Genomic DNA, 12,895 nt, shown 5'->3' on the forward strand with positions numbered 1-12,895 from the left:
TGTCATCCCCTTCTCCTCCTGCCCTCAATCTTTCCCAGCATCAGGGTCTTTTCAAATAAGTCAGCTCTTCACATCAGGTGGCCAAAGTATTGGAGTTTCGGCTTCAACATCAGACCCTCCAATGAACACCCAGGACTGATCTCCTTTAGGATGGACTGGTTGGATCTCCTTGCAGTCCAAGGGACTCTCAAGAGTCTTCTCCAGTACCACAGTTCAAAAGTATCAATTCCTCATTGCTCAGCTTTCTTCACCGTCCAACTCTCACATCCATACATGACCACTGGAAAAACCATAGCCTTGACTAGATGGACCTTTGTTGACAAAGTAATGTCTCTGCTTTTTAATATACTATCAAGGTTGGTCATAAATTTCCTTCCAAGGAGTAAGTGTCTTTTAATTTCATGGCTGCAATCAGCATCCGCAGTAATTTTGGAGTCCAAAAAAATAAAGTCTGACACTGTTTCCACTGTTTCCCCATCTATATGCTATGAAGTGATGGGACCGGATGCCATGATCTTAGTTTTCTGAATGTTGAGCTTTAAGCCATCTTTTTCACTCTCCTCTTCACTTTCATCAAGAGGTTCTTTAGTTCCTCTTCACTTTCTGCCATAAGGGTGGTGTCATCTGCGTATCTGAGGTTATTGATATTTCTCCCAGCAATCTTGATTTCAGCTTATCCTTCCTCCAGCCCACTGTAGGTGTACCTAAACAAGTCTCTTTTATGGTATTTACTCCTATCTTGTTTTTATTAAGTTCAGTTTATTTTGCTAGTAGTCATCCTTGTGTCCTTTTCAAGCAGTAGCAGACATAGCTTTATCCTTTTCAGAAAACATTTTATTTTTTTTTAAAGATTTTTTTATTTGGACCGTTTTTAGTCTTTATTGAATTTGTTACAATATTGTTTATATTTTGTGTTTTGATTTTTGGGCCGAGAGGCCTATGGGATCTTAGTTCCCCAACCAGGGATTGACCTCATGGACTCTCCAGTGGAAGCATGGAGTCATAAAGGCTGAGCTGCCAGAGAAGTCCCAGAAAACAACATTTTAAATATCAAAAGTTAAATATGGTGTGAAGGTTGATAAATTCATGAACATAAGATGTATTACAAGTAGAACCTCTGAGCATAAGATAAAAATGCTGTTTTTCCCAGACCACACTTACAAATCAGTCTCATTACTTTGTAATCTTTATCATCGCTAAGACCATAATCCACTGAGCAGTTTCCTCCCAGATTCCCACGGCATCTTGTTTAGGACTGCCACCAGCAGTGGCACGGACATGGGAGAACACATGGCAGTCTGGAGTGTGTGTTTGTATGTGTGAACGCGTAGCCCAGTGTGTGTTCTGTAGATGGTTTAGTTCATGTTCCGTTTCTTCTTATCTGTATTTTCTTAGTTCCATAGTAAAACTGAATTAAGTGTCTGCTGTCATGGTTAGATTTTTAAAGGCTATTTTCACGCTTAACAAAAGCCTCCTGAACAGTGTCTGTGTTGGTGCACATGATGGCTGGTGCACTGGTGTGCCAGGCGCCCAGCTGAGCACTTGATGAATAACTACCCCAGCGAACAGTGCTTCTCAGTCACCTAGGAAACTTCAGTCCAGTCTTGATTGCTTCTCTGATGGTCACAGAGCTGACTCTCAGTGGATCCTATGTTGTAATATTTGAACTGTCACTAGAGATCTCTAAACTTACAAGCTGCTGAGAAATATCTAGAAAGGTGCCTGATAGAAGGCAGCTCCACTGTGGTTCTTAGCTCTCTAGCTGGAAAAGGATGACTTTTCCACAGCTGTTCTCGAGTAAACGTCTGCCTCGTACTGAGATATGTGCTCATCTGCGAGCCTGTCGTCTTAAGTGTTTTCCTCTTCTTGCAGGGTAACGCCGTCCTCTGAAAACCCCAGTGGTGCTACTTCTAGTGTCAGCCAAGGAAAGCCTTCTTTAAGACGAATTAAAGGGAGACTGCACAGAAGCAAGAGCCTCGATAGCATCGATTTCTGTGAACTGACTGTGAGTGGATGGTTTAAGACTTTTCTTCCTTTTCAAAGCATATGAAAAAATTGATTTAAAAAAATTTTCATTAAAAGGCAACAGGCTTATTTTTGTGTTAAGCATTTTTCAGTAAAAACTGATTTAACCAACAGGTTACCAACTGGTGTAACTTTCTTAACCAGTACCCATAAATACATTTATGATAAGTGGTTCATAATGGTGATTCTGGTTCACAGACCAAGATAGAGATGTGTTTCCTGAACTCTACAATAAAAACTGAGTTAAGGTCAGTGGATGAAGTAAATTTCTTGGAAGATCACAAATCCACATGTTAATGTAGGTACAGACCTAAGTATTTGATGAACCCCAAACACCCAGCTTCCTGGGAGTTCTGGAAAATAGAGGTGCCCTCATATTATTATATTAGGACAGATCCTGGTTCAGTTAAACGTGGTGTTTTCTTTTTGTACTTGGTGGTTAATATTAGTGGTCTTTTTTCACCAGGCCAGGTAACAGGTTTTCACAAGGCATATGATAAATTCGTGATGTCTTTAGAGAACACCGCCGCCTTCAGGCCCCATTGTTCTTTCCTGTTAATTGTGTTGTCCTGGTCTAGAAGAGCTGCTTAATACCATAAAGGAAACACTAGGGTTTTCTCTGTAAGAAAACCAAATGTGAGAAGATTTTTTTCATATGTATGTGCTGTAGGATTCATTGGCAAATTAATGGATGTTTGGGATGCTTAGACTAGATAAGTTAATTTCTCCCCTTTTTGAGCTCTGAGAAATTCAGAATTATGAAAATACCACTGACCATTATTGTTTCAAAAGGCAGTTAGAAAGTATAGAAGTAAAGCCTGTCTTTTTTGCAGACACAACTGCAGCATCTTTTACCTATAATCGATGAAAACAAAAGTTTTAGTAATAGTGGATGTTTTGGGGGTTTTTTCCTTCCTTTTCCAACATCTTCATTAAAATAATTTTACCCAACTATTTTACTTAAAAGTATGCTTGACCATATCAGACTTAAGAAGGTGAAATGTGACCTATCAGATGTTCAAACAATAACTGAAAAAGGTAAAAAAAAAAAGGTAAATTCTTGCTGAATAGACCTACCAGAGTGACAGAGGAAAATAGAAGTCTGTCTAAAATAAAGCGAACTGAGAAACAAATTTTAATTATTTGTTAATTCAAATTTGAGAATAATATACAAACGAGAGTTGAAATTCCATCACATTATTTTATATGATGTTAAATGTTATCATTATTATCATTACTGAAGCATAATCAGCTAACTGATTAATTTGGCATGTCATAAAGTATGCTTACTTGCTTAAACAATTTTTTGTGGGTGGGAAAGATGTTAAAATTTTTCTGGAATGTGATAGGAGAAAAGCTTAACTTCTTATAAGGTTACCTTCAGTTTCTCAGATAATAGATTATTTCATCTATGAGGAAAAGTTGGTGAATAGAGTTATCTTTTTATTGTCATGATCATGTTTACAAATTATTAATGGTAGATTTCCTGTCTCATTCTGTGTATGAAAGAGCTGATTTGGCTGAAGTTAGTTTATAGTCCAAGTATGAGCAAAATAGCACTGGCCAGGTGCAGACTTAGTTTATTTCTTTGTGATGATCTTTCCTGTTTGACTTTATCTCAAAAGTGAAACGTTTTAGCATCTCTCTGGGGAAAGATTCTGACATTGAGGTTCAAGGAGAGTTACAGCTGAGTTCAGGAAAGTGGATTCTGGGGAGGAGCCGTGGGTGCTGGTATGGGATGTACTCGGCTGCACACACTGTGCTGGCTCTGACTTTGATATTCTACTTTCTGCAGAGTGCATTGAAAGGCCACGTTCTGACAGTTCATCAACTTATCAGTGATGGGAATGTATTAATGAAATGTAATTACCACAATCAGTTTGCATTTTTTGCAATTTGATTTTATTTTCTGTCCCAGGTTTTTGCAGTTACAGTTGGTGGGGCAGCAATTTCATATTTTGTTGTTTAACATTTTTAGATTGTCAGAAATTTTTACAATGAATGTGTAACATTTTTAGCAAAGCAATGAACTGATGATTTTCTGAACAATAAAATAATAGAAAGAACACTCTCCCAGCTTGGCTAATCCCACTTTCTACCACAAGCTGCAGTCAGATAATACTGTAGTATCCAGAAGACATAAGGACATTGGCCTGGGGCTGAAAAAGGACTTTTTCCCCCCACTTGCAAATTTTATCTTTTTTTTTAAAGGAGTGTTACACTTTTAAAAAACAGTTTAGAAAAGGATTTCATGGGAGGCAAAAGGTATTTAGATTTGATTCTCTAATGCAGTTGGCTCTACCATATAATTGTGGAGAATCAGATTTTAAAACCTTTGCCACAAAGTCTTAACAGGCAGATGCTCCTTGGGAAAGGGTCCGTAATGACTTCCAATGGGACAGGATCACACACCCTCACTCTTGTCAGGAAATAGCTCAGCCATTGCAGGACTCTTTAGAGATGTTCTTCTAGTTCAAGCAGACTGGAAAATTTGTCATACTATATGCTGATTTTTAAATTGTAAAAATTCTTATTAACTCTATGGCTTCCTTTGTCTGCCACAGTAAACAGAGAGCCTTACAACTGAAAGATTAAAACTTAGTTCATTGGTCATGAACTAAAACTTCGTTCATGTGGATATATATCAAATTTGTGTGACCAGCAGAGGAGCATGTAGGATTTTTACACTTTGCTTTTAACTTTGCCTGAGAAAAAATGCAATCTTTATTGATTTTGGAAGAACTTGGCAAGTGGAGCAGCAGGTCCACTTGCCATGGTGTCAAGCTCCTGATTTCTGGCCAGGAGACCTCAAGTTCCAACTGAGACCATTGGCTTTGGTTCTGGCGTCAGAGCAATGCCGTTTCACCCCTGGGGAGAAGTGATTGTTTCAGCTTTCTCTATGGGGATTTAATGAGGTGGTCTTTCCAGTTCATTTGGTAAACCCTGCAGCATCACTGATTGACATCGCATTTTGCTGAGGGGACTGGAATCCATCCAGTCTGCCGAGGTCCTCAGACAACTCCCAGGGATGTTGGTACAGTTTTTTCAGGCGAGGCCTGGAATGGACGAGTCTGTTATGAAGATGTGTTACACCTAGAAAACCTGAGCCATTCTTCGACACTTTCATGTGTAAAATGCTATATAAATGATGTGACAAGTTCCTTTTCTCCCTTGGGGTGATGGAGTGATGTATTGATAATCCATATGAAGAAGAAAAGTCTTGAGATCTAGCTAATGGTGTTTCTGTTCTTAGCTCTTCCATATCACTGTAGTGTCCTTGCCATCAACTTTAGAGCCATCGGGTTGCATTTTCACTTCTGTCCCTTCCTCCCTCTCAGATCCTGAAGTATATTGTCAAAGAATCTTAAGTGATACTTTAAATATTCAACAGACTGCTTGGAATTTGATGGCTTTTCTTAATTATTCCACCCCCCCTAAAATAGGAGCCAGCTGGGTGGGACTCCTTCCATTTGGGAAGCTGTTCTGAACGTGAACTTAAGGAATTTATTTCCTGCTTTGTGGGTGTAAACCTTGACTGCTAGTTTCTCTTTCTTCCAACAGAGAAATACTACAAAAACTCTGCATAATAAATGGAAACAGTGAACTAATTAAAAACATATGTCTCTGTTCACTTAGCCTTGAGTGAAAGAAGGATTCAGTCATCACTGAGAACCCTTAGGCAAAATGATACATGTTTCAAACCCTTCCAGGAGTATTTGTCCTGAAGCAGGAAAATATGTGAAGATATTATTTTGGGGCCAGTAAGTCACATTTCATTGCTGCATGAATAATAGTTCTCTGGTTTTGTAATGATCAGCAGTTTTCACGTTTGAAAAGAAACATTTTCTCCTAGTAAAGGGGTGTCTGTGTAGGCTGTTGGAGGATCTATGTACCCCTGTGAGAATTTCAATGACGAAATTTTCTCCTTCTTCCCTTCCCCATGACCTCCTCCTGTGAGATGTGCAGGATGCTGAGGCCTGATTTAAAACTAAATGTCCCTTTGACCTTGACCATATGTCAGGTTTGCTTTACTGGTGCCTGACACATGAATGACAAGCTGGCAATTAAGGTGCAGAGTCTGTGGAGGGAGAAGATGCAGGGGCCACTGAACACCAGCTAACCCTGCTTCCTGGTTTGGTGGGAGGAGTCCGCTGCTCCCTGCTCCCTGCTGACCCCACACCTGCCTCATCCGAGGAGCGTGTGGAAGAAACAGCAGCGAGCCTCGCGGGTCCTCTGCGCTCCTCTCACCCTGAGCTCTAATGACGTGGCATCTTTCTGTTCTCTTTGGGTATCTCTGTGTAGCTTGGGGTGCTGGCCCCAGGCCATCCACACATCTCCTCACTGCATCCTTGGTGCTCAGTGCATGGTCTGCTCCCCACTGATGATGTGCTTCAGCTTTGCAGAGGCAGGGAGCGTGTCTTTTGTATTCCCCAGACGCTGAGCATGACAGGTCTGTGCTCATTCAGTGTTTGCTGGTTGATTGTGTTGGTGAACTCTTTGCTTCAGTAGCTATGGTAGCTGAGTAGAGGAAAGCTGAGAGACCACTAAATGTTAAAGTGGTGAGGCTGAGGAGCAAAAGGACATGGGAAATAATGTCACTCATTCGACATACAGGAAAAGGAAGCAGCTTCATATATTGACTCCTGTTGCGGGGAATATGCCTGAGCATGAAGCAATAAGGGGAACTTTTTTTGAATAACCAGAATAGATGTGGCGGTACTGATGGAGGTAGAGGAGGTCAGTGTTGGAGGTGGAGGTGGTGGTGAGGGTCATGGTGATTAAGATGGTGGAGTAGTGTTAGTGATAGTGGAGGGGAAGTGATGGTGGTGGTGGTGGCAGAGGCGATGGTAACGGTGGTGATGGTCATGGTGTGGCGGTGATGGTAGTGATAGTGGAGGTGCTGGTGGTGGTAGAGGTGGTGGAGGTGGTGGTAGAAGTGCTGATGGATGTGGTGATGGTTAGTGGAGGTAAGTGAGGTGGTAGTGGTGGTGGTGATGGAAGTGATGGTGGTAATGGTGATGGAGCTGGTAGTGGTGATTGTGGTGGTGATAGCGATGGTAGAAATGGTGGTGATGGGACTGGTGATGGCGGTGGAGGTGGTGTTATGGTGATGGAGGTGGTGATGGTGATGATTGTGGTGGTGGTGGTGCGATAGTTGTTGTGGCGGTGGAATGGAGGTGTGATGATAGAGGTGATGGAGGTGATGGTGGTAATAATGGTGGTGGCAGTAACTGTGAGGGAGGTGATGGTGGTGGTACAGACGGTGGTGGTACAGATGGTGGTGGTGGTGATGGTGGAAGAGATGCTTATGGCAGCTTCTGTTCTCAAAATTTCCACGCCCTTCACATTTTGAGGCAGTGAAAAAGTTCCTGATTGCATGTTAAACACTGACTCATATTGGCCTGAATTTTCAGGATGTTTATCTAGGGTCACATTCCTAGAGGTGCAGAATCTAGTGGGGTGATCTTCAGGACTCACTGAATCCAGTGGACTTCATCAGTAGGATTGTCACATGATGAGTGTGGCACAGGCCTCATATCCACATGGATGAAGTCCGGAAGGAGGGGAATCTCTCCTACAAGCATGGAAACCCTCCCCTGGAGCTCCCTTTACCGCTTCCCATTTCTCTGATCAGGCCTTTTCCTGGACCAGGATTTGGCGAATGATGTGTATTGATTTGCTTAGCTTGGGCTCTTTGACCAAAGAAGTGCCAAAAATATATATATATATATAAACAAACAATAACTATAAGTATGTAAGAGTTGGGTGATTGAATTACAGTCATTTATTAATGTTATTTATAATAGTAATAAAATCAGCTGCCAAGGATTTTTCTCAGTAGGCTTCTGGGGTAGGCAGTCATGGGCCCACCAGCCCTCTGCTGTGATGAGAACCAGCTCTCTCCACCTGTACAGGCCCCCTCAGTCTGTAGGCCTGGGTCCTTAGGCCTGTCTCCTGTGGCCTCTGCATGGCTGCTGCAGGACTGCCCTCATATCTTGTGTTTCCACTGAGAAGCACGAGCCAGCCTAAAGGGGCAGACTTTGTCCCCAGGAAGCTTTGTCCAGTTATTTCAGAGGAGATCATGTTTGCTTAGGGATGTCCTCCTATATCTATTTGGGAGGAACTGTGTCACGTTGTCCTCCCCAGTTCTGAGGAAGGATAAGAAATGGGAAGTATTGGTAGCACAGGGCTACAGGGGATAAAGTAAGGTTCTGCTGGTAAGGAAGAAGGAGGAAGTGGGTATTGTTTCAGTAACTGGCAGTGTCCACTTACATACCCTTGCAGGTCTGGAGCTCACCACTGTACAAACCAGACAGTTAATGCTTAATTAAAGCCAAATCTGAAGGGGTTAAGTTACGATGGATCTGGTGTTCCGTGAAAGGTATGTGTGCCCTGGCATCAGTGTGATGTCCCAGAAGAAGCATAATCAAGACCTATATGGTTCATGATATTGTACAGGAGGTAGTGATCAAAACCATCTCCCCCAAAATTGCAAAAGGCAAACTGGCTGTCTGAGGAGGCCTTACAAGTAGCTGAAAAAAGAAGAGACACGAAACACAAAGGAGGAAAGGAAAGATACACCCATCTGAATACAGAATTCCAAAGAATAGCAAGGGAGATAAGAAAGCCTTCCTAAGTGAATCACTGCAAAGAAATAGAGGAAAACAATAGAATGGGAAAGACTAGAGATCTCTTCAAGAAAATTAGATACAAAGGGAACATTTCATGCAAAAATGGGCACAAAAAGGATAGAAACGGTATGGACCTAACAAAAGCAGAAGATACTAAGAAGAGGTGGCAAGAATACACAGAAAAACTATACAAAAAAGATCTTCATGACCCAGATAACCACTATGGTGTGATCATTCACCTAGAGCCAGACATCCTGGAGTACAAAGTCAATTGGGCCTTAGGAAGCATCACTACGGACAAAGCTAGTGAAGATGATGGAATTCCAGCTGAGCTTTTTCAAATCCTAAAAGATGATGCTGTGAAAGTGCTGCACTCAAAATGCCAGCGAATTTGGAAAACTCAGCATTGGCCACAGGACTGGAAAAGGTCAGTTTTCATTCTAATCCCAAAGAAGGGCAATGCCAAAGAGTGTTCAAACTACCACACAATTGCATTTATTTCACATGCTAGCAAAGTAATGCTCAAAATTCACCAAGCTAAGCTTCAACAGTACGTGAACCAAGAACTTCCAGATGTTCAAGCTGGATTTAGAAAAGGCAGAGGAACCAGAGATCAAATTGCCAACATCGGTTGGATCATAGAAAAAGCAAGAGAGTTCCAGAAATATATCTGCTTCATTGACTACGCTAAACCTTTTGACTGTATGGATCACAACAAACTGTGGAGAATTCTTAAAGAGATGGGAATACCAGACTGCCTACTTGCCTCCTGAGAAACCTATGTGCAGGTCAAGAAGCAATAGTTAGAATCAGACGTGAAACAAGGAACCGGTTCTAAATTGAGAAAGCAGTACGTCAAAGCTGTATATTATCACCCTGCTTGTTTAACTTATATGCAGAGTACATCATGCAAAATGTGAGAATGAGTGAAGCTCAAGCTGGAATCAAGATTGCCAGGAGAAATATCAATAACCTCAGATATGCGGTGACACCACCCTTATGAGAAAAAGTGAGGAGGAACTAAAGAGACTCTTGATGAAGGTGAAAGAGGAGAGTGAAAAAGCCGGCTTAAAACTCAACATTCAAAAAACTAAGATCATGGCATCCGGTCTCATCACTTCATGGCAAATAGATGGGGAAACAATGGAAACAGTGACAGACTTTATTTTCTTGGGCTTCAAAATCACTGCAGATGGTGACTGGAGCCATGAAATTAAAAGACGCTTGCTCCTTGGGAGAAAACCTATGACAAACCTAGACAGCATATTAAAAAGAAGAGACATTACTTTGCCAACACAGGTCCGTCTAGTCAAAGCTATGGTTTTTCCAGTAATCATGTATGGATGTGAGAATTGGACCATAAAGGAAGCTGACTGCCAAAGAATTGATGCTTTTGAACTGTGGTGTTGGAAAAGACTCTTGAGAGTCCCTTGGATTGCAAGGAGATCAAACCAGTCAATCCTGAAGGAACTCAATCCTGAATACTTATTAGAAGTACTGATGCTGAAGCTCCAGTCCTTTGGCCACCTGATGCGAAGAACTGACTCTTTGGAAAAGACCCTGACGCTGGGAAAGATTGAAGGCAGGAGGAGAAGAGGATGACAGAGAACGAAATGGCTGGACGGCATCACTGACTCAATAAACATGAGTTTGAGCAATCTCTGGGAGTTGGTGAAGGACAGGGAAGCCTGGTGTGCTGCAGTTCATGGGGTTGCAAAGAGTCAGACATGACTGAGCAACAACATCAATACAGCCATTAACCCATTGTCCCAGAGCACTCACAAATTAAGGTGGCTTGTTTCTGTTTTCCAGATAGAGTGGTCTGGTTTCATTTCAGTCAGCCTGCTAGTATGCAATTCTTGAAGTTATGCAGTTCTTGAAATTCATTCTTAATTTAGAGCATTTACGTAATTTCAGATTTGTGTATGAAGTGGGACCATTAATATTTTATGTTGTGTGATTTAGATTTGCACCACTAAAATTTGCTTAGCATGTCATCAAATTATGTTTCAGTTTAAGACAGTAAAGTATGTAATACGTTTTTAGAAAAAATTACATAACCACATGGTTAAAATACAAGAGGATTTTGTGCCTGATGTGATACTTGGGACTAACGTCTCTATCCAGAACAAAGTGTTCCCCAGGTTCTCCCTCATTCCATCAAGTCTCTGTTTTCACAGTACAACCTTGCAAGGATCTCTTGTATCATCGTTTATCTCTACTCATTGCCTCACTAGTTTCAAAGGTGGATCATGTGTTGTTAAACTAGAGAGCTTCATAATGCCTGCCATAATGTTAAGGACTTAGTGGAGCTCAGGGCAAATATTTATTGAAGGAAGGAAGAGATTTCATTAGGTGGATCAATGGCCTGGCTGATGGCTGGGCCAGAAGGAGGCACTGTGAATGAAAATGGAAACCACAACTTGCAAAACATAAACTATGCTCGACCACACCATGGTGGCCACCATAGACCGTGTTTAGGCTCTTAACACCTGACCATACAGACCCAAACATCCATACAGGTAGGTCCAGAGACAAAGTGGTCTGACAGTCACTCCTCAGACTCTCCTGAGCTCTGAAGATAAACCACCAACTGGTCCAGCTTCCCTCTGGTTTATAAATTCTGACTGGTCTTTGCCAGAACCATGCAGTGACCCACTCTTGCCTTGTCCCTCCCCAGATGCTCTGGGAGCCCTTAACCCTGGCCACCCCCCACCTCCCACCCTGCTGCTCTCCCCCTCCCCTGCCATAGAGGTGTTTGGGGTTCCTTGTGGCTGCAGCAAGTTCACAGACCTCACTCTGTTTGCCTGCAGGCATGTCTAGGGGTCTTGACTGTTGGGCTTTGTCAGATGTAAGGAAAGGAGAGATAAAAAAAATACTAGAATAAACAGTAAGAATTTTAAAATGTCATTTTGAAATATTTTTAAACTTGAAGAAAAATTATAAGAACAGTACAGAGAACGGCCATAACAAATCTCCCAAATTTCCCAACTGATAACATTTCATAGTGTTTGCTCCACTGCCCTGCTCTCTGCATAGAGATGTGTATGTGTGTGTGTGTGTGTGTCAGTATATGCCTTGTCGCTAGTCTTTTGCTGAACACTTGAGAGCAAGCTGTAGATACGATGTCCCACAACCTCTAAACTCTTTTGGGTTTAGTTCCCTCACACTAGGCCTTTCCCTGCCTAATCACGATGCACCCCATATATCCAAGGCAGGAAGTCAGCACTGTCAGGGCAGTTCGGTCCAGTCCACATCTCCCATCCAAATATGATCATTTCTGGGTGTCATATCTCCTTATTGGCAGTTTGAAAGAATCCTCACCCGATATCTGTTCCATGTTTCCTCATGACCAACCTCAGGTTCTGTGCTCGAGCAGAAACAGTCCGTCCTCATTAGTCCGGGCTCCCTGAGTGGCCGCATCGCTGGATGACTATGGGCTGTGGCCAGTCCCGGCCCTCCGTGGGAAGGAACATGGCTGGAGGGTACAGAGATCCACCAGAATTACCTCCCAAGGCAGTTTCCCAGAGTCAGAGGATTGAGCTTGGGGAACAGAAGGGTCCGGCTGTTGGAACGTCCCTGGTGGTCCAGTGGCTGAGACTCTGTGCCCCCAATGCAGGGGACCTGGTTCAATCTCTGATTAGGGAACTAGATCCCACATGCCCCAGCTAAAGATCCCCCATGCTATAACTAAGACCCAGTACAGCCAATTGAATATTGAAAACAAAACAAAAAAAAAGAATCAGGTTGCCAATGTGACTTCATGACTTCCATAGACCAGTCTGAATGCAGTTGCCAGTTGACAACCAGTTAGTAGGAGCTGCACTGTCTGTCATGGTCACTTCTCCATTAAACTGTGAATGTCCAGATGTTTTTAAGGGACTCTTACAGACAGTCTTACAAGGACTTTCTAAATGGTTAATAAACATAGCGGCTCCAAGTACTCTTGTTCTTGTAATATTGTCAGCCTATCTTTATCCAGCAGGCTTTTGGATTACTTTTGGAGCTCAGAATTTTGTCTCCATCTTGGACCTTTGCTGATATCTCTTATCTCTTCAGAGTTTCTTTTCACTAACAACTGCTAGTTATAAAGTTTGTTGGCTCTAGTTTTAGGCAGGATTTTATTTGTCAGAACTGAGGAGAAAACAGGATCCTTTTAGAAATTTAGGTCTTAAGAAAAAATATAAAAAATACAATTTCCAAGAACTGAATGAGAAGCCTTTGGATGGAGGGAAGCA

At 42.1% G+C, this 12,895-nt stretch overlaps 1 protein-coding gene across 5 annotated transcripts in view; it reads left to right on the forward strand.

The window, feature by feature from the left end:
• The window catches only part of TJP1 (tight junction protein 1), a 266,030-nt gene that overhangs the window by 10,484 nt on the left and 242,651 nt on the right, over positions 1 to 12,895 (forward strand). For all 5 annotated transcript variants that reach the window (XM_055417981.2, XM_055417982.2, XM_055417985.2 and 2 more), the window contains exon 2: positions 1,873 to 2,005. In XM_055417981.2, the coding sequence (XP_055273956.2) occupies positions 1,873 to 2,005 (133 nt within the window). The remainder of the gene's footprint in view (positions 1 to 1,872; positions 2,006 to 12,895) is intronic.

The sequence above is a fragment of the Moschus berezovskii genome, chromosome 21 (assembly GCF_049115385.1).
Source record: "Moschus berezovskii isolate FMDL1 chromosome 21, NW_MosBer_1.0, whole genome shotgun sequence".
Lineage (NCBI taxonomy): Eukaryota > Metazoa > Chordata > Mammalia > Artiodactyla > Moschidae > Moschus > Moschus berezovskii.